This window comes from Bubalus kerabau, chromosome 2 (assembly GCF_029407905.1).
Source record: "Bubalus kerabau isolate K-KA32 ecotype Philippines breed swamp buffalo chromosome 2, PCC_UOA_SB_1v2, whole genome shotgun sequence".
NCBI classification, from domain to species: domain Eukaryota; kingdom Metazoa; phylum Chordata; class Mammalia; order Artiodactyla; family Bovidae; genus Bubalus; species Bubalus kerabau.
Window position 1 is genome coordinate 31,957,642 of NC_073625.1, and position 23,166 is coordinate 31,980,807.

Below are 23,166 nucleotides of genomic sequence, written 5' to 3' on the forward strand. Positions count from 1 at the left end.
AAATGATGAAGCCTCTTTCTTTCCATATTAAAAGAGAACAAATCTCATTACTTTTAACATTTCTTTCTATAAATGGTCACTTTAATAAAATCTATATTAAGAGTAATAAGAGTGTTTTAAAAATTATTGGGCTGGTCAAAAAGTTACTTTGGGTTTTTCTGTAAGACACTATGGAAAAATCCCAATGTACTTTTCGGCCAACCTAATAAAATATGGTAACCTTTGTGTGTGTGTGCTCAGTCATGTCTGACTCTTTGCAACTCCATGGACCAGCCTCCTCTGTTCCTGGGATTTTTCAGGCAAGCAAGTGGAGTGGGTTGCCATTTCCTCCTCCAGGGGATCTTCCCAACTAAGGGATCGAACTCTTGTCTCTTGGGTCCCCTGCATCGGCAGGCGGATTCTCTAACACTGCATCACCTGGGAAGCCATGGTAAACGTTAGCTAAACAATACTAAGCGCTCAAATGCATGAGCCTCACCGTTGGAGCAGTCTGGGCCAGTCCAATTACGGTCACAAGTACAGGAGCCACTTTCTTGAAGATACGTTCCATGGCCAGAGCACTGGTCTGGACACATGGTCTTGAGAATTTCACAGTTGTTACCACCCCATCCAGGATTGCAGTGACATTCCCCATGGATACACACACCGTGATTAGAACATCCAGGGTCTAGACAGTCAGCTAGTGGAAAGAAAAGAGAACCAATTTACCATTAAATCTAGAACATATACCCAGTACATACAGAACAAAGAATTAAATCCCAATTTACCTGAACATTTTGGCTACTCAGATATTTACCTACCATTTGTAAGAACTTGTTTCTGAAAATGCAGAGAATTTATGCAATAAAGCCTTAAGAGACATGCCATTTAGGTAATGGAGACTCTCACAAAGATTTGTAATTCTCACTTCTGCTTTTGAGACGACTGCTTTCCATTCTGCCCAATCAGAAAGTAATAAGTATTGGCTTCACTATAACAAAATCTGAATCAGCTGGCCTAATCCATAACCACTGAATACGGACAGCTGTGTGGGACCCTCACATGTTTGAGAAATAAATGAGTTGCATACCCTCTATCCTTCTTAATTCACTTTAATGTGCTTTAGATGACGAGATTTAATTTAGCAATTTGACTCAATAAAACTTTACACTTGTAGGGTCAATGGCCTGAAAATTTAATTTCAGAGATTTAATTGCATTACTTTGTGTGTGCAGATCAATAAAATCAATTTGATTGAAGAACGGAAATGGTGCTTTTCTGCTTTTTGAAAAAACTAGCTCAAATGCACTTTATAGTATAGTATCTTAACTATCATCATTATATACAGTTATGGAGCAAACCCATGATGTATCTTTTCCCATCAGTCTATTATATTCAATATTCATCTTTCTAGAGATACCAAATGCTAACAAATTTAGGGGCTGGCATCAAGGTGAAAAATGTCAAAAAATAAATAAACAGTCTACTGTTGGTTCCAAGACACAAGTTTTCTCTTATTTTCTCAGAGTGAAAAAAAAAAATTATTCACAACAATTGAGAAAGAGCAAAGGGACTCCTTGGTATTTTTTCTTTTTATTAGGTAAAATGTTCATGAAGCAACGCCTCCATGAATATGGAAATCAAAATTACCTTCAGAAGGAGGCATATAAAAAGATTCATTGCTAAACTAAAGGTTACACATATCACCTGTTTTTTCTTTATGAATAGCTAAGAACAGACTTCGGCAAATATTGACATGTTTACCTTCTTCGCAATTTTCTCCTTTGTATCCGGAGTTGCAAGCACAAGAGCCCATGATGCAAATCCCACGGCCCCCGCACTGCGGGTCGATGCATTGCGTCGTGGGCACATCGCATTCTGTGCCCTTCCAGCCGCTGAAACACAGGCAACGGCCCTTGGAGTACTGGCCGTTGCCGCTACACAGCACCGGACAGGCTGCTGCGAAATAAAACAGGGCAGGGGAATCATCAGCCGCGTTTCCCATCGAGATTCGCTCAAAGCAGCAGCATGTCGTTAGAACAAGCAGTATGCCATTTCTCCACCCCTCCACCCCCCACCTTCTTTCCTGTCTTGGGAGTTTCCTGAATGACTCGTGTTTCTACAGCTTATTTATCTTGGCTTAAGAAAAGAATCTATGTCGCATACCTCTTGAACAATCCGGACCCAGAAATCCTGGAAAACAATGGCAGGTTCCAGAAACGCACTCTCCATTTCCATGGCAATTTCTGGGACATTCCACCACAGACTCTGAAGAAAAGAAATAGAAGTGATCCTTGCTGTGCACCCTGCCTCCTGTGCAAGGCAAACGGTGTCACTTTGATCATTTTAGCTACATCTTGAAGGAAGTATGGATGGCTGGCTCCATAACCCCAGAAAGGATTCATTTATACCAGACTGTGTATGTGCTAGGTCGCTTCAGTCGTGTCTGACTCTTTGTGACCCCATGGACTGTAGCCTGCCAGGCTCCTCTGTCCATGGGATTCTCTAGGCAAGAGGACTGGAGTGGGTTGCTGTGGGGAAAGAGCACGTAGCCAAGATGGCGAAAGTCGAGCTCTCAGGCCCTCTCGCCCCGCATCCTGTAAAGAATGACTTTGTATGGTTATGTAATAGCTGAGATCACTTATAGCACTGAGCATGCATATCACATTGCACCTGCTTGGCCATGGGCCACTTTGGTTCTATAAATGTATACAAGCCCCACCTGAGAAACCCCTTTTGCTGCTGCATCATTCTGGAGAGAATAAACATGTCTGCAGTTCCTACAGCTCCTGGAGTTTTCTTCCAGCTTCTCTGCTTTGTGCCTTACCTACCCTGGGTTCAGCAAACAGTGTGGGAAGTGAGACAGTTGCCATTTCCTACTCCAGGGGATCTTCCTGACCCAGGGACTGAACCTGTGTCTCCTCCACTGGTAGGCACATTCTTGACAACTAAGCCACCTGCGTCTCTGATGTCTCCTTCAGTGGCAGGCAAGTTATCACCAGCGCCACGTGGGAAGCCCCTAATACCAGATTATTCGAACAGTAAAGCAAAACACTGCTAATTTCAAACACAGGTGTTTTTAACTGTTTTTGTGATACACTCTCCTCCTCCAAGCTACTTTTGAATAACACTCTTTCAGTGCTTCATGGTTTGTCATATATTCATAAACAAACAATTTAAAAAATAACTTCTCATAATTACTTCAGGCTCTAACATCCCAGGACTCACTCAGGACTGGTGAAGGTAATTTAGTTTCTATTTAACACAGCGTTGAGGCCGGACGCCTGGAAGTGATACCTGGAAGATGGTCCTTACCTATCACTATGGTGTTGAAGGACACCTGCTCTGCATTCTTCCCATCATTATAAAAAGCCAGATGCCAGATTCCGGAATCCAAGTACTGGATAAAGCCGGCCTCGTGGAGACTGACGGACCTTGCCTGCCGCCCAGCTCTTTCGGACTCCAGCAGGTTCCGCTGCTCTCTTGCGATCAACCTGCTGCCATCTAGGAGCTCCACAAAGTCATACTGAGGACGAGGACAAGGAAGACTGTTTAGCAGTTGGAAATACTGCAATGGCAGGAAAACATTCCTGATGGACAGGTCTTATAGGTATCGTATTTACAGGGGTGATGGAGATTACCGCCTGCATACGGTTGTTCTATTTAACATCACGGACCATTTCTTCCCTTAATTCTATTTAATTCTTCCGACTGCTGAAAAGTTTGTGAGTGTAAGCTATAGAGAACAGACCTGGGGTTTGCCAAGGGGCAGGGTAGGGGAGGGATGGAGTGGGCGTTTGGGACTGCCGGGTGCAAACCATTGTATGTAGGATGGATAAATAAGGTTTTACTGTATAGCACAGGGAAATAATACTCACCATCCCACAATAACATGGAAAAGAATGTATGTATAACTGAATCCTTTTGCTGTACAGCAGAAATTAATACAGTGTTGTTTAATCAACTATACTTCAATAAACTATAAATTTTTTTTTTTTTTTTACAAAATTTGTGAGTCTAGGCAATTTGGGGCTACAACCATAAACCTCCATCATTTTTACTTAGACATAAGATGATCTCTTAAGGTTTTCTCCTTATTAATACTTAAGTAGTAACCACTGCTACTGAATACTTATTCTGTGCCAGGATTATTTTTGATCATCATTAACAACATTTCTAGGAAGACGTTATTGTTTACACTTTAAAGATGAGGGAAACTGAAACCCGAGAAGCCTGAGCAGGGTCAGATAGCTGGTCCGTGGTCCAGGTGGTTTGTGAACTGCAATGAGCTTTGCTCCAAAGCTTGGGCTGTTTCTACTACCTGACTCCACACCTCTCTGTGACCCTGATATGACCACTGCAAGCACCATGGACAAAGCCAGCGTGGAGTTTTACTTAGTTGCAGTTAGATTAAAAACATATAATAAGATGCCTTTACATCTTTGATGGGCTCTTCTGTCCATGGAATTTTCCTGGCAAGAATACTGGAGTGGGTTGCCACTTCCTTTTCCAGAGGGGTTCTGAAAGGATGAGCCAATTATTATCATGAAGTCAATCATCATTAAACAATATTTATTCTAGTAAGATTAATCATGAACACTGGGCAGCTGGAAGAATTTAACCAGAGAATTCAAAGGTAATTTTTAAAAAATGTGATGTGGCTGGTAATAGTGGGATAATATTTTGTAGTCAGAGATAATTCAGCGAATTTGGAAGACACTGCGAAGACTTTTCCAACACAGTTTTAATAAACTTGTTCAACAATAGTTTCTTAAAAGTAATTATTCAGTGTCTATAGACTTTTACCCAGTTTCACTTTATTCCTGAGGTATGTATTGATGGTGAAAAGTACACTGCAGCACTATCTTTAATCATTAATGTCAGGGCACTGCACGTGTGAATCATTAATATTCTACTTTCTGATAGATTTCTTAAATGGAATTTCATCAGAGGTCTATTTAAGGAAAACTTATTTATAATGAATCCCTTAATACAATCAAATTGGAAAAAAAAATCAGTTGTTGGGATTCAGAGAATCACAGTTTAATGTGTTGCCACTGTACGTCGACCTTTTCCTGTTACTACTGGACAGAATTTAGAATATCTAATTCAGCTTCCAACATACTAAATATTAAATTTAAGTATAAAAGCATTTTTTTGTTATTTTTTTGTGCAGTCGAACTATACTATAACATCATTCAGCTGTGAGGAATGTAGAAAAAGCAATAATGTGATTAGCATTCAAACTTTTTTTTTTTTTGTCTTACAAGAATGAAGATAATGACTGGTGTGGACACTTGAACTACAAAATTTCACTGGAATTATATTCCAAAATTATCAGAGGAAATTAACTCAGCAGTTCTGAATGGTGCCTCTGTCTCAAATAAACCATTCATTTTCTTATCAGTTTTAAATAGTTGCATGAGCATGGCAAAAAGGCCAGAAAAAGTTTCTTTTGATGGTCCCACTGCATATAAACATTTTTCTCCCCTAGCATAAACACAGTCCCTGAAAAAGTGAAAAGGAGGAAATTTTGAATTTTAGTAGGTCTTTCAAGCCCTGTGAAGTGTCACCTTTCATCACAGAAATCATTTTGCATCACACTTTGAACAGTAAACTAAGGCTGGAGTGGTAAGCATGATGCTTGTGCTGAGGAGTAGCTGATAGTTGTGGAGTAAGTATCTACCCAGCTCTAGGCTCTTTCCTGGGGACGTTTCACACACAACTTCAGGAGGATATTCAAATACCTAAAGATAGGTTCCCTATTTAATACTACAGTCATTGCTACAAAAAAGAAGCAAGTTATATGGAATAGAAATTTAGTAACCTTTGTTCTTTGGGTGTACTGTAATGACTTAAGGGCAAACCTGAGTTTTGTTCTGTAATACCTATTCATAAGATTCTTATGGATTTTTTGTGCAGCAAGTCTTAGAATCCTGTTATTTTTAGGACAAAATTCAGTCTCACCACATTGGGGGAGCGATCATGAGACAAAGCTTATACTGAAGGTATTTTGATGGTTCATTTCTGAACAGATTATCCTTATTCTTAACACAGTTCAGCTACTAAAATCATGAGAACTCAGAATCTATGAATACCTAACTGTGCTCTCAACTTTTTGATGGTGCTTTAGTCTCACTGTAAACACAGAGGAGGAAGCGATTTTAGAGATCACCTGATTCAACTCATTCATTTTACAGACAGACAGTGAGTCACCAGGAAGTTAGATCTGTTCAAGATCACAAGGTCAAAAAGTGGCGACCCAGGTTTCTGACTCCCATTCTAAAACAGCTTCATGCAAATGCACTCAAAGGATACAGTATGCTATTAACTGTATAAAGCGTTAAATTGCTTCCTTAGGCTTCTAACTGTCCAGGAGAATGAATCGGGCATCAGGGGGAAGAAAGTCAATTGATTCCTTGGCAACAGTCACATGGACAGTTTTATAACGGGTCACAAAGACTTTCAAAACTCAAGTGATTATTCTGAATGGTTGGCCAATTTTAATTATTTCGGGCTGATTTATTTAACGTTCCCCAGAAACAGAGAAATGTTCAATTTGGGCTGCTTTATAGCATATTTCATGTTTAAACACTGAACTCAGAAACAGCTGTTTGCTCTGCTGATCCTGAATAAACCGGAGGAAGGAACTCTAATAACTGTGGAGCTTAAGAAAATGCATAACCTACTTAAACACATACATTGTGGTAGAAAAGAAAAGTGAATATCACGTATATTGTGTTTAAATACCAGAAGAATTATGAGAAAACCTGAACTACACCTTTTATTCCCTAGTCTTTTATGGTATATATAACTTGCAAAAAGTCAATTCTAAATCTTTAAATAAACCTTTAAAGTGCTCAATGCATTAATTTTTTCCTTGAAATTAATCTTTGGAATTTACAGGTTACAAGCTTGCTATTGTACTTAGAGGTATGTTTCTTGAGTTACAAAAATAATTTAATCACACGTGATTCCAATGGAAAAAAGTTTTTTTTTTTTTTTTCTATTTCACTGGAATATTGTTTACTAAATGTAATCTATCTGCTATAACTGAAGTCATGGAGAGCCACTTCTACTTAAGAAAAGGTTGTCATTACATCCTAGTTAGTATCACCTGTAACATGAACTATAGTCAGATGTAACTATAATCTAAAATTTATAATTGGACCCTACCTAGTACATAATAAGAGGTATTTCGATATGAGAGCATTAAAGGCATTAGTTTAACAATGTAGATATGAAAAATGTTAACTCAGAAAAATGAATACACCAAAGTATGGCATTCAAAAAATTCAGTTGTATGAATTATATATGTATATGAAACTTTTTTAATCCAGGACATTAGAGAAAGCATGTTGAAATTTTTCTTACTCATCTTTTTTTAAAAACTGTTTTTATTAGTATATGGATCAATTTTTCTTATAGTTTATATTCTGAGATTATAGAAAAAGCATTTCTCACAAATTTACATAATATAAAGCATCTGGTCTTCATTTAATACATCAAATTAGTCAGCATGAAATTCCATGGGCAAATAACTGATTTTCAGGCATAGCTTTAAGTTCATCTAATTGCCCATTTTAATTAACCATCTATCACATTTTTGGAATTCCTGTTTTTGGAAAAAGTCTAGGCTCCAGTTTTGTGGTAGGTAATTTACATAATTTCTGAGACGTAATGGAATATCTTTAAACCACAATTTCCAATTTACATTCCATGAGTCAGTACTGGATCATGAAAAGGTCTACAGGATTATTAATCTGCGATAGTTGTGAAATGATTTTCATGAAAGCAAACTGACTTTAAAGTTCTTTGCACCTATGATATAGGAGTATTTGAGTTGTTTTAAATAATGTGATCATCCTTGATGATCTATGAAAGCCCTTTTGCCTCTGTATTTTAGTGTTTATCATATATAGATGAGGAATTGTGGCTTAGTTGATAAAAGTTCATATTATATAACTGTTTATGGTCCCATAATTTCTTTACAAAGAGTAAATCTGACAAAGTAAAAACTATGTATTTTCAACAGAATGAACACATGTTTGGGATGAAAATGTCATGTATTTATTACATGAAAGTTGTGTGATCTTTGGAAATGATCACAGAATTGTTCTAAAACACTTGGAAAATCCATGATGTTTTACTACCTAGATGATGTTCAGTATTCATCAGGTTACTCACAAATTCTGTACATTTTAATCAATCAATAGTGATTAAAGCGAATCAGAAAGAAAGAGCTGTTCTTCATACTAATTCAAAAGTCTCAAGGTAAGTGTCACCTACAGTCAAAACTCTTTGCTGTAACACATCAATACAAAAGTGGTCAAAGAGTTAAACAGGTGCCCTTAAGAAATGGAATGGCTTTAAAAATGCAAACTAGCGGTTTTCAATTTATTGGTAATAGAACCTACCTGAGTGTGGGAGGGTGGTAAGCCTTTTCGGCCATATACTCCAATCAAGGCATCTTTCTGAAGAGAGATGTTGAATTTAAGAAACTGTGGCTGATCTATAAAGAGTTGTGATCTCCAGAAGATACCAGGAGGAACCTCTTGAATTGCTCTTCGGCCAATATCAAGTTCTCCAGAATCTATGGTATTATTTTCCTGTGTAAATCCACCTAATTTTCCTGAATGTAAGAGATTCATTGAAAAAGAAGGGAAAATTAAAAAGAAACAGAACCAAAACTAAAACAGCCTTCTGACTTTCCAAAAATTTTTTTCACTGAAATGCTCAGAAATTTCATTTCCTTCTGATAAATGAAATGCTCTTCTTTATTTCTAATTTTCCCTTGAAAAGGTTTTTCTCTGTTAAGATATTCTTCAGGTAATCCTGATTTAGCATGTTCTTTAAGATATTTAAGTCAAAATCCTTTTACTTTCCCCCAAGGTACACCTATTACTGCAACTGTTTTCGCACTTACAGTCTTTTTTGATCATTTGAAACGTAATTATCTTACAAATTATATGTGGTGTTGTTTCTTGGGAGAGATTAAGTCTGGTACTTATCAGTCATTCTAAACATACCATAACCCTGCAAAGTGTAAATTAAGGCAGAATGGATTATGAAGATTTCCAAATCAATCAAATTCAAAATTCAGATAACTGCAAGTAGTCGTAAATTATTTTAATGACAGAAGAGAGTCTTCTATCTACAAAGAACTCTTAATTTAACATTGAGTTCATTTTGGAGCATTTACTAGGGACACAGAATTGCAGGTATTAAGAAGAAACATAAACTAGAAAACAGATTCTTAGAGATTATGGACTTTGGCTTTGATGGCTTCTGTCATCAAGCAAGTAATTACCTGGTTGGAAAGACGACACCTACAAACTAATGCATGACTATCTTAAGCAACGCATGGTTAAGGGTCAGAGCAAAGTGATATCACGGAAGGCTGGAGCTGGAAAGATGCCACAGAGGGGCGGGCACTGAGCTCGACTTCGTAGGACAAGTAGGATAAGGTTTCTGAGTAGAGGTAAACTTTGTAATTAAAAACATGCAATGGAACTGAACATGTGTTAGGACAATGGTAAGCAGAGCGATCCATTTGGCTAGAAAAGAAGCCTAGAAAACTGGTCCTGGAGTCAGACAAACTGGAGTCTGAACCCTGACTCTACTGGCCAACTAGCTGTGTGACCTGAAGGTGTATACTAAGCTTCTGATACTAAATCTCATCTGTAAAAGTAACCATGCAATCACAGGACTCCTCTAAGCTGTACATGAGGTATTCTATATAAAGCACTTGGCTCTCAGAAGATATCAAATGAATGGAAGACATCAATGGATTTGTCATGGGAGAAATAGAAAATAAAACTGGAAAAGCAAAAATGGTATCAGATGGTGGAGGCCCCTGAATGCCAGGTTAAAGAATTTGGTCTTCTCATATTCATGGATTTTTTATTTTCAGTTCTATCAAATGGCATTATTATATCCCTTTTTCAGAAGTAGATATATATGTGTTGTGTGTGTGTGTGTGTGTGTGTGCAAGGAGATCAAATCAGTCAATCCTGAATATTCATTGGAAGGACTGGTGCTGAAAATGAAGCTCCAATACTTTGGCCACATGATGCGAAGAGCTGACTCATTAGAGAAGGCTCTGATTCTGGGAAAGATCTGAAGGCAGGAGGAGGAGGGGACAGAGGGCGAGATGGTTGGATGGCATCACTGACTCAATGGACATGAGTTTGAGCAAGCTCTGGGAGATGGTGAGGAACAGGGAAGCCTGGTGTGCTGCAGTCCATGTGGTTGCAAAGAGTCAGACATGAGGGAGCGACTGAACAACAACAATGTGTGTGTGTGTATATATATATAAAGCATAATTCATGGTACATTTTAAAAATAGACACTGGTAGAGCACAGGGAACTCTGCTCAATGTTATGTAGCAGCCTGGATGAAGGGGAGTTTGGGGGAGAATGGATATATACATATCCAAAAAAAAAAAGTATACATATAAAAAAAAGTCAGTATTTTCATGTCAAAAAATTTCAAAAAAACCCAGATACTTGAAATCAGAGAAGGCAATGTCACCCCACTCCAGTACTCTTGCCTGAAGAATCCCATGGACGGGGGAGCCTGGTAGGCTGCAGTCCATGGGGTCACTAAGAGTCAGACACGACTGAGCAACTTGGAGAAGGAAATGGCAATCCACTCCAGTGTTCTTGCCTGGAGAATCCCAGGGGTGGGGGAGCCTGGTGGGCTGCCGTCTATGGGGTCACACAGAGTCGGACAGGACTGAAGTGACTTAGCAGCAGCAGCAGCAGCATGTACTTGAAATAGATTTAATATGGGTAAATTACACTTCCATGACACAAAGGCAGATTTTTGTTCCTATGTTTTGTGTATGTGTGTGTGTGTGTGCGTGTGCGCGTATGAGACCAGGAGAAACTGAATTCAAGATTAGTCATGAAGGCACCTTTCTACCACAAAAGTTTTAGGTAGATATCTAGATCATGGCCATTAGGGTCTAGAGTAACAACAAATTACACTTATGGACGAGCATGAAGTCTGAGGGAAAGTGTGTTACTAGTAAGTGCTGGGATTCTTTTCTACCTAGACTACTGCATCCTACAATGACACATGACCGTCAGGTCAAAGGACAGCTACAGCTAAACAGAGATCCATGGGAGGTTCTGAAAAGGTGAAAGGTGACACGAAGTCATTATCTCAAGGCATTAAAGCGCAGTCGTGTGGGAAGCCTAGAAGTGGAGAAATGATGAGAATACAGTTGTAATAACCCAGGTAGGTTGCAGGAGGGGGCTGTACAAGAAAGCTTTACAAAAAGTCATTATTAACAGTCTCACTTCCCCTCTTTTTTTTCCCTGATGTCCATACTCATGGCAATTAACAGTCCTTCACCTGCCAGGTCTATTTTTGTTGAACTAATTTACCAATATAAAATGCTCTTGAAAATAAAAGTTCAAAATTGGGTTACAGTAATCACTGTAATTTTTCATGTATCAACTCACAGACTATCAACTGTGCATCACTTACTGAATTTTAAAATATTTATCTTATGCTATTAATATTCATTTTAGCAAAACTAGAATATATAGATAAAAGGATAAAAAATATAGCCCTACACCCAGTGATTATTTTTGCTTGCTAGCAAACCAAACATCCTTATTTATAGAAATTTTTAAATACCTGAGATCAATGTCTGCTTTTCATTTTGGAAGCTTTTGCACAAGAATCTACCTTTGTCATAAAGTAGTTTTTACTGAAAAGATTAAGGAGGGGGGAAGAGGGAATTAACCTTTAGTGAGAATCTACAACATGCTAGGTGGTTTCATCTATATCATGTGTTTTAAATTTCAAAACAACTCTGTGAGATTGATACTATTTTGAGATGAGGAATTTAAGGCTCAGAGAAGTAAATTATAACCCAAAGGGAGGGTTGAGTCAAGTTTCAAATAGAAGTCTGCATAATTCCTAAACTATGTGTCTTATAGAATCACCTATATAACCCATGCTTTTTATTAAAAACAAATACTTATTTCAAGTTATTAGGTTTTAAATTTATCTGTCTATTCCATATAAAATCAGGTATGTTAGCCCACTAAAAGACACCAGAGAAACTGCTTAGCTTTCAGTTTTAGGACATAAAATTGTACTTATTTTTATTGGGAGGGAATGATAGGCTTTGTGTGCCATGGTTACTATGACCTAATATTCTTCATATAATATGTGTTAGTTGCTCAGTCATGTCTAACTCTTTGCGACCCTATGGACTGTAGCCTGCCAGGCTCCTCTGTCCTCTGTAAGTTTTCCAAAAATTAAGACAGTAATCCTTTTGAATATCTAGTATTAATGATAATACTACAATCTATTAAGTCCTTAAAGGGAAACATCACATACACCCACACACAGAGAATAAAAATTTATGACTTTTTATCAACCTGCACACACATATTCACTTTTAATTTAGTCAACTTTTCTTCACTTCTAACATGTTAAATACAACTTATTGTATACTTATTACATGCCAGACACTGTTCTAAGTTTTTGACATCTACTCTTTTATTCACTGTTGATAAAGTGAAAGTGAAGTCGCTCAGTCGTGTCCGACTCTTTGTGACCCCGTGGACTGTAGCCCACCAGGCTCCTCTGTCCATGGGATTTTCCAGGCAGGAATACTGGAGTGGGTTGCCACTCCCTTCTCCGGGGAATCTTCCAGACCTAGGGATTGAACCTGGGTCTCCTGCATTGGAGGAGGCATATTCTTTACCGCCTGAACCACCAGGGAAAATTCTTTGTATTATAATTTATTATAAATTGCTAATAAGTTTTGGTTGATTTCTACATATACTATTTTTTAAAATATTGAGTAGAGTAGTAGTCCTTTATCCCACTAAGATCTGTTAGTACACATATTTATACATGAGATCATTCATATTTAGACTCATTCATTATGTTCATAGATTTCTAACTCTATTATTATACATTATTGCCATTAACAAGTTCTATTGTTACTATCTGAAGCTTATGTGATTTAATCTGTTCTCTGGTCTCGATCCTATCTACTGCTGCTAGAAATGGCTTGTAGATGTTTTAACAGTGTACCCATGCTTTGAGAGTTGGTCAGCATTAGCTGGTGCTAATCCCAGAACTGTTTTCCAAAACATCATCTTTGCCCAAGGGCATTAGCTTTGGAAACAGTAACCAAGTTTTGATTTCTAGGGTTTCAGGTTTTGCTTTATTGCTTTCTCTATATCCTGATTTTGAGGTGTTAAAATCTTTCTCACTGCAATGATATGTGTACCCACTTCTGGGTCGAGAAGTGTATCTACTTATACAGTTAGCCCCATAGTTAATTTAACAGGTGGCTCTTTTTCAGAACGAAGGTTATTTTTAATTGTAATACAAAAGAACCAAGGTTGAGTGGATGTGCTTGAATGGGGGCAACAGTAGCTCTGATCACTGTTTCTTTTTTGTCTACCCGTAATGGAAAATCTTCCTAGAATCTCAGAGTTTCAGTGCCCTTGGAGGTTATTTGGTCCAGGATTCTTCAAACAAGAGTAGTTCATACCCCTATGGAACACGAGGAGTTTTCAATGTAGGAAAAAGGGGTACATTATTTTGTGGTAATTAATTTCTAAAACCTTAACAATTCCCATATTTAGACTGCCATTACAACAGACAGGCATACTTCTCACATATCCAGAATCTTTCTTTGATACACTCTCTTAGAACATAAAGTTTCCAGTGTGTCAAACAGACAAAATAGAAAGTATTTTTGTTGATAAACATTCTTTAACCAAGACAGCATAAACCCAAGGAAGGGCTCTTTTGTTTTTCCTGCCATACATATATTTCTAGCAAAGGCAAAATGCAATGAAGTTAAGAAATGGACTATTTAAGACTGCTGGCAAGTTTTAAAATCTGATGCATCAAGAGGGAGAGAGAAATCTTCGTTTTGCGCCCCTGTCACCCACTCACCCACTGTCTATGAATGCTTTTCATCTGCAGAAGAGTTTCATGATTGCAAAGAGAACTTCAATAAAGTAAGAAGTATTCAAGGCAATGATGCCTTATTTAATCCAATTGTCAAACTCCTGGCAAGGCTCTGGGTTTTATCCATCTCTCTACTGCCTGACTAGCATAGGAATTCTGAGCTGAGATGGTTGTGACAAAATTTATATTAATTTATTTGAACTGAAAAAAACAAGCCAGACTTTTTATGGAAGAAAGTTAAGTTTGATTTTATTGAAAACTAGCTCTACCAGTAAATTAAATAGTGAGTATTTTCCATATATTTGATTAGCTCATATTTGATGAGCTAATTAGAGATACTGATAGTATATGATAAAAGCATTCAAAAGAAATTATAACAAAGGTAAATGGAAATGAACAATGGTTCCATTTTCCACTCCATTCTGTATATATCAGATAAAATAAAGTGCCACTAAGTAAAAGAATAAGAGATATAATTAGTGGTAAGCCTTGGTGAAGCCTTCTCTGGTGTACTCCAAGAAAATTGAGAAACTGGATTGATTTGGAAAACTGCATAAAGAATCTTTTTGAAATTAGGTAGCTGCCAATTCTTTGCTTTCAATAAAACCGAAGAAGAAATGCGGTGGAATTGACACTTGTAGACCACTAAATCTGAGAAGGCGATGGCACCCCACTCCAGTACTCTTGCCTGGGAAATCCCATGGATGGAGGAGCCTGGTAGGCTGCAGGCCATGGGGTCGCTAAGGGTCGGACATGACTGAGTGACTTCCCTTTCACTTTTCACTTTCATGCATTGGAGAAGGAAATGGCAACCCACTCCTGTGTTCTTGCCTGGAGAATCCCAGGGACGGGGGAGCCTGGTGGGCTGCTGTCTATGGGGTCGTACAGAGTCGGACATGACTGAAGTGACTTGGCAGCTTAGCAGCAGACCACTAAATATACTCTTTGGAAATAGATCACTATGTGATTTTTAACAAAGGACTAACAAGGGCTTTGAATAATTGAATGAGACATCTTCCTAAAACTATTCTTCCATTTCCATCTGCTTATTTTGTAGGGAGAGTTCTTATGTTTATACTTATAAAAAAGGAAAAACAGGAATAGAATTGATATTGAAACTTGCTTTGCTCTTGTAATAAGTAATATTCATCAGTGAATACATAAACTGTCTGAAAAGTTTCCATCTCATTCAGAGAGGTATTTTCTAATACATTTTCACTTTTTATATTTAATAATTATCAAAATGCTTAACATTATGTATATAATAATTAGGTTAATTTCAGCCAAATGTGTACAATGGATAAATGGAAACAAAATTCAGTATAGAATGAAACAGATTTTTAAAAAAACACTCAAGAGTACTATAGTTGCAGGAAATACAACTCAAATTAGTGTACATATTTTAGACGTATAGAACAAAATAGTTTTAAGATCACTGATCTAGCTTATCCTATGAAATGTGTTCATTTTTAAGTGCCTATCCATGTCTATCTGCTTTAAATTATTACACTATTTAGAATCTAGGATTTATTTTGAATTGAGATCTCAAAATGTCTCTTTCCTAAAAGGTAGATGACGACCTGACCCTCTCACTATAATCAGTGATGCACAGAGAAAAGGACATCACAGATTTCTCTCTGCTTAAATCCATGGAACTGGCCGCTAATATTAGTACAACATTCCTGCTAAAAAGCCTCTATCTGAATATCAGGAGACTAGAGTTTTGTGAAGGTGCTTTGTCTTTTTAAATTCTGCACTGTTGCTTTTCAAGTCATGGCCCTCCTCTCATTCGGCCAGGTCAAGCATGGTCATTGCTGCTAACATTTTCAAATGCTCTTTATTGATTGTAAACACACCTGGAAGTCAGCGTGCCATTGACACCGTTTGATAAACTGGTAAATACTTGGACAACCTTTTCCTCTGAAGCTCGTCAGTCCTCCCAGATAAAAGCCTGGAAACAGATGTCTTTCATCATGTCCTGAATTCCAGAAAACTTTGGCTTCAGAGGAAATGAAAGGAGGGCTGGTTTTAGTGCTCACCATCCTCCCTTACTGAGATCACTCCATCCTTAAGCCCCCAGAGTCTGAACCTGGGAACGATCACAGGAAATACTAAGGCGGTCTGTAGGTTTTACCAAGAGAAAAAGGAGGAAAGATGGAGGAAAAAAAACAGACAGGGCAACAGACTGCCCTGTAGTTCTTCTAAACTCAAAGCGTGTGGGTTAGGAATCAAACCAATTAAAGCCTTCACAGTTAGAGTGAGATGTACCACATCTTCAAACACAATAAAGTATCATCTTGAAGGTTTTCCCCCCCATCCTGTCCTGTTGTGCCTCAATGTGGGAGCCACTAGCTGTCTTTTCACCTGCTAACTGCGATTTTTCCTTTCATCAGAAAGTGTGTGTCCCAACAGTTTTAATGTCTTAAAATACGGTTGTCAGAGTGTGAAAACATAAAGAGGCTGAGTGCACATAGCTATTGTTATTCCTCTCCTTCTTATGTGATTCCCAGTTTACATAGAAACACATCAGTAAAGTGGCATTTCTCAGATAACTCCATTAAATAAAGGACTTTGTACTCTGAGATATTTTATGAATAATAGCTTATATCCCCCAGATATCATAAGGACAAAACAGAGTAGTACTTAAAAATCCTATCGGTAATTTAGGGGGTTTGGTATCTGTTTGAGAATTTACTCTATGACATCAGAAAACCACTCAGAGTTAAAAAATACTACTCTTTGGGGTCATAGATATCATGAGCTTGCTGCCTGCACATCATGTGAGTGAACTGGCCTATACTGATTAAAATGAAAAGCAGAAAATACATCCAACTCTGAAGGTCTAACAATTGTCAAGGAAGGTAAATGATAATAAATATCATCTTAGGTCCCACAGAGGCACTAATAATTAAGGCATCAGGAAGCAAGGTTGGGCATTTATAGACAATCAATAGCCCACCCTCCAATTCTATGACCTAACCTTGGATTTATACTCTGACTTTGAGATCTCTGAGAGAAAATATCTTTTTATAAACAACCACATGCCATAACTTAACATTATGTATACAGAGTGTTACATCACAAGCTAAGTGAATTAAAACTTTACCTTGCAAATGTAGTTTAATGGACAAAATCAATGTAGCATCTAATTAAGGAGCTATTACACAATGCAACAACATAAATACTATATGCAATATTGAATAAAACTCAATACTCTTGAAGCACTGTTAGCCCCATTTCTTCAATTCATAGGCAATTTTTAACTTGCTCTAAAATCTAATTCTCTGAAATTGGCTTGTATTTGAGAAAATTCATACATGACGAACAATAATGTAAAATTTGAAAGCAACCTGAACCTTTTTTTGTTTAAAGAGGATGAATCACATAGTTTTTCGATTTGTCCTCATACAAAAGGGGTTTTTAATTATTTGCTGACATATAATTGACATGCAACATTATATTAGTTTCTGATGTATAACGACTTGATAACTATATATATTGTAAAACAATTGCCACAATATGTCTAACATAGATAGTCACAATTTTTTCTGTATTTAAGATCTACTTTTTCACAACTTTCAAATATATGAGACAAGTGGAGGAAGGGAAGGTAGCCACCCATCTGGGGATTGACCCCAGAGTCTCACTTCCCCCAGAGGTTAGGGGGTAATGCCTGGGCACAGCCTCCCATGTGCCCCTCTGTGCCTGCTTGTGTGAATATACACACTATGCCTCCATTGCTGAGTCGGTCAGTTCCTGGCAGGGCCCCTACTCAACAGCACCGTGCGGGATGGGGCAGGAGGGCTGGGCTAAGGAGACCCTGAGAAGGAAGCCCCAGCTATGGGACTGCAGGAAGGAAAGAGTGGGGGCCCCCCACCTCATCCTCATGGTGACTAACTAAAGTCACCATGTTGTATATATATCCCATGACTTATTTATTTTAAAACTGGAAGTTTCTATAAAAGAGTTTCTTTTACTTGGAGAAGTCATTTGCCAGAGCTACACTAACCAAAACTGATGGCCTTCATTTTGTCTTATATTAATGTGCTGTGCTCAGACACTCGGTCATGTCCGACTCTGTGTGACCCCATGGACTGTAGCCCGCCAGGCTCCTCTGTCCATGGGATTCTCCAGGCAAGAATACTGGAGTGGGTTGCCATTTCCTTCTCCAGGGGATCTTCCTGATCCAAGGATCAAATTTGCATCTCCTGCTTTGGCAGGCAGATTCTTTACTGCCAAGCCATTGGGGGAAGCCCAATAAAATGTTAGGATGTATAAACAAATAAACAAAATGTATACAATAAGCATTTTTCTTATTCTTACATTTCTTATGTAGGGTCTGTAAAAAGTACCCTACATGTGTGGTTAACAAGTGCTATTTGATCATTCACAGGAACCATCCACTTTAAGAGACAGTCTAAATTTCAATCTATATAAACCCAAAATAAATACTTTTAATTTCTGTATAGTTACTGGATCTGTTCATATGTGTGTTATCAGTGCATTAAAGATTAAACAGTTGTTTAAAGTAATTATATTTCACTTAATTGAAACTTCCCACCAACAGTTTTAATTAGGCCAGCTTTTCTTCACTCCTCTTTAATCCACTGTGTGCTAATTTCCACTCTCACTGTCATCAACCACTAGATTATAGTTTATTTGAAACATATAGCTCTTGGTATCAAACGCTCTGCACAGGGGCAGCGGTGGTGGTATTATTATTACTGTGAAAATCGAACATTTAGAAACGTCTTCTAAAATCCCTCAGCCTCCCTAAGAAAGAAGAGGGGTGAATATACAGCACTTGGTATTAAACACTCTATACAGGGGCAGGAGTGGTGGTATTTATTATTACTGTGAAAATCTAACATCTTCTAAAATCCATCAGCCTTCCTAAGAAAGAAGAGGGGTGTCATGAAGTATCATTATTAAAACAGAAGATGGAAAAGCAAAGAACAAAAAAATATGGTAAAAGCACTAGTCACAGCCAGTGGGTACATGTAAAGTAGCAGCATATATAAAATACAAATAAATATACTATATAGATATATAATAGCTTCTTTTCAGTTTTGCAAAGAAATCAGCCACAGGAGGATGAAAATAACTGATGCCAAAGCAGAAGAAAAATATTCTAGATTAGAAACAAAGAGGAAGGAGAGCCAGGGAAATGCTGAAAGGCAAAGAGCCTGTTTCTCTTGTGATGGAAAAAGGTGTCTTTATCCAGTTGCTTTGAGATATAAAGTACTATGACATTTTGCAAAAAGTCAGAGAATGCCAAATGCCAAACATAAATACAAGCATGTACACACACATAATAAAAATAGGTGCATAATATACATATACTTACATGTGTACATATTTTGCTGGGTGTTTATATTGAAAAAAATGAAATACAGCATTCTCTAACCTCTTAAATACCCATTTTAAAACTCGGAACCAATTGATTTGAAAGCCTGTTAGCTTAAAGTGTAAACTTTTGAAAGTTTAGAGAAAGGGCAAGCTGAGGAAAGGTCAATAAACGATAATCCTTTAATGTGTTTTGTATGTAAAAGCTTCTAAAACAAAATGAAGATAGTATTCCAACTTCCCATACTAGCTGAATGAAGAAAGCTCAATAAACCCAAGGTGATATAAGAGATGATACACTGAATTAGAAGCTATTTACAGACTAAAAATAAAACAAAATGCACACTTTTGAAGGAAAGGCAGAAAACCCTAGCCATTGACTGAGAAGGCAGAACACGGTATTATTCCTATAATAAAAATGTGAATGTTCAATGCTTCAAGTAACTGAATGAAAGCCACTCATTCAAATATTTGTAATTCTAGAACCTCCTCCTTCTCCCATACACAACTGGCTCTAACATGGGTAAAAATAAATTTATGGAAAAGAAAAGTTAAAAGAAAAACACAGGACACGTGACTCTCTCTTACCATTGTCGCCAGAAGGTAACGATACAGTGTGTGTTGGCATGGTATCAGAATTCACTTTTCCATTCTCAAATGTGTCATTTTCGGTCTGCTGTAACTGCCAATTGAGGCCAAAGAGATGCATTGCTGGGGGTAAAAAACACACGGTGTTTAAAGGTCTGCTGCTTCCAGCTACAACAGCAAATGGTACATCTGTTCATAACAAGAGTCACATGTAAAGTTAGAATTACCACGTTCTGAATAGCAAGAGTCACATGTAAAGTTAGACTGTCCATACTCTGAGTAACAAGAATCACATGTAAAGTGAAAATTTCCATGTTCTGAAATGCCAAGGATTAATCGCCTAATAAAAATAAGAAAACAGTTCCTCACGCAACGGCAATTCAGGCAGCAGTGCTAGGCAACCCGGCAGCACTTTAATAAAGATTTGATATTACTCGGCTAATGAGCACCGGGAAACTCTTAGAATGAACCACTGTGTGCTCGCTCTGCTTTGTTCCAATTCTACCACTCACCATCATCTGAGTGAGTGGCAGGACAGGACCACAGCCCCCTTGCACACGTGCAATACTTGGTTGTAACGTTTATAGGTTCTTAAGAGTTGGCGATGGACGGGGAGGCCTGGTGCGCTGCAGTCCACGGGGTGGCAAAGAGTTGGACATGACTGAGCGAATGAACTGAACTGAATTGAAGAGACACGGCGCTCTTCACTTGGACTAAGGTTAACAAGTGGTCTCACAGATCAATATGGTACATGAAATGGTCAACATGGATTCAGATGTATAACATAACAGTAATATTTGAATATTCTTAATTTAAGATGAATAATCTTCAAATCTTTGACTTACAATTCAGCACTAGCACAGATCAAGCAACATGCATATATGTCAGATTCAGTTCAATTCAGTTCAGTCACTCAATCTTGTCTGACTCTTTGCAATCCCATGGACTGCAGCACGCCAGGCCTCCCTGTCCATCACCAACTCTCAGAGTTTACTCAAACTCATGTCCATCGAGTCGGTGATGCCATCCAACCATCTCATCCTCTGTTGTCCCCTTCTCCTCCTGCCTCCAATCTTTCCCAGCATCAGGGTCTTTTCCAAAGTGTTAGGTAACTTCACATAAAGTTTTTGATGTAGGATTGATAATCTTATAAATTTATGTATAAATTCATACATAAATTTTATATGTTTACTAATTTTCTTTATGTAAAAATCTTAGCAAATAGCTAACTAGAAGACCAAGTAATTAGAAAGAGAAAGGTAATATAATTTATTATTTTACATATTTTTATTTTATTCTTTAAAAATATTTAGAATAATACTCACTGTCACATTAACCATTAACAATGAATGTTCATTTGTGCTCCATAAAATAGAGTTTAGGAATTAATCCTGAAGGCTAAATATCCATGGGGAAATCTGGTGACTGTCATATTACTATGTCATGAAGGAGAATTTTTCAACATTATTTGACAGTATATATTCATTATACATATTGGAATTTACCAAAGAGAGATGTAGAAAGTACTGTTAGAGACAGTGTGATAATGACTACTGTTAAAAAGCCCTTATTAAATATCGAATATATATGAACAAAACTACGCTGTTACAGTGCAAAGAGCAATTAGTTAGACGTGGGTTCAATTTCAGTCTAGACTTTGTTGTTGTTGTTTAGTCACTAAGTTGTGTCTGACTCTTTTGCGACCCCATGGGCTATATAGCCCATCAGGTGCCTCTGTCCATGGGATTTCCCAGCAAGAATACTGGAGTGGGTTGCCATTTCCTTCTCCAAGGGATCTTTCTGACCCAGGGATCCAACCTGTGTCTCTTGTGTCTCCTGTATTGGCAGGCAGACTTTTTAGCACCAGGGAAGCCCAATCTAGAATTTAAGTTTGGACAAATGATGTAATATTAAACATTAGGTTTACTTACAAATGAGGCTGGTTAAACCAACCTTAAATGATGTGAATTTTCTAGACCATGTATATGAAGAATGAGTGTGTGTTAGTCACTCAGTCGTGTCCAACTCTTGTGACCCCATGGACTGTAGCCCTCCAGGCTCCTCTGTCCATGGGATTCTCCAGGTAAGAATACTGGAGTGGGTTGCCATGCCCTTCTCCAGGAATTTTCTAGACCATATATATGAAGGATAGCTGGCACCTACTGGGACAGCCCATAGTATGTAGCTCTTTCATTTACTTATTCTGTACTCCAGGATATTGAACCATTTGTAGTCACCTGACCAGACCATAGAGTCTCAATAAACATCCCCCTCAGCCCCCACATCTGCAGTGCTCTCTACCCACTGCAAAATACCTATTCTTCCCTCCGATGGTTGGTGTCAGCTTCTTGGGGAGACCTCCCTGACTGAGGGAAGTATCTCCCAAGATTGTCTTAGATCATTCACGTATCTCACTTGCCTCATACACTGTCTGCTACTGACCACATCACAGTAAGCATCTGTCAAAGAAATAAACTCTATTTTCTGAAGTTTTAAAATCTCAGACAACACTTTTGTGGACACAAGTATAGCAATTTAATGCAAAATTAATAAATACCAAATAAAAATATAAATGGCTAAGAATGGAGTGTTACATTATTAATGATGAATTAATGATTGGTCTTAGCATAATGCTATAGGAAAACTATAATAGCTGAATGAAAGTCCATTAGCACTGTATATAATTGATCAATTTTTTAAAAAAGATCCAACAGTTTGGGGACATTCTATTACCAGTCTCGCATTGTTTTGTTAACAATTTCTTATATAAAAATCATCCTTTAGTAAAGAAAAACACCAAACATAGACAGGAACATAGCCGCATCCACCCTGGACAATTTGTAACAAACATATAGGCTCATACTCCCTGTTTAAATGATAGTTTTTCAGCAATTTCCTTTAAAGACTAATTTTTTCAAGGATTAAGATACAGGTTTACAATTCTCCAATATATAAACTGTCAAGTCATAAAGAAGCATAATTTCATATCATTTTGCATTAAAGTATGTAGTTTTTGTGGCAAAATATCAGAAGCTTTCTCAACATTTATCACTTCATACATTTTTCAAGGTTTCAGATAGTTCCACAATGTGTGAATAAAATGCTGTAGTTCTGAGTACAGTAAAAGTTTTGACAGACATACTCTGGCTTAGCAATAATATTCCAAAAGAGCCATAGTTTCTACACAAAATAATGTATCATCATTGTGAGCTTTTATGTAACATAAAAAGCCTTCTTGAATGATAGATTTGCTTATATTACTGGTTTTAACAGACTCTGAAGAGGAGGAACAGTCC

At 37.6% G+C, this 23,166-nt stretch overlaps 1 protein-coding gene across 3 annotated transcripts in view; it reads right to left on the bottom strand.

Moving 5' to 3' along the window:
• TENM3 (teneurin transmembrane protein 3) overlaps positions 1-23,166 on the bottom strand; it is a 532,144-nt gene that overhangs the window by 119,657 nt on the left and 389,321 nt on the right. For all 3 annotated transcript variants that reach the window (XM_055567454.1, XM_055567455.1, XM_055567456.1), the window contains 6 exons: positions 19,871-19,993; positions 8,397-8,611; positions 3,295-3,505; positions 2,146-2,247; positions 1,744-1,938; positions 479-679 (listed from right to left, as the gene is read on the bottom strand). In XM_055567454.1, coding sequence (XP_055423429.1) covers positions 479-679; positions 1,744-1,938; positions 2,146-2,247; positions 3,295-3,505; positions 8,397-8,611; positions 19,871-19,993 — 1,047 coding nt within the window. The remainder of the gene's footprint in view (positions 1-478; positions 680-1,743; positions 1,939-2,145; positions 2,248-3,294; positions 3,506-8,396; positions 8,612-19,870; positions 19,994-23,166) is intronic.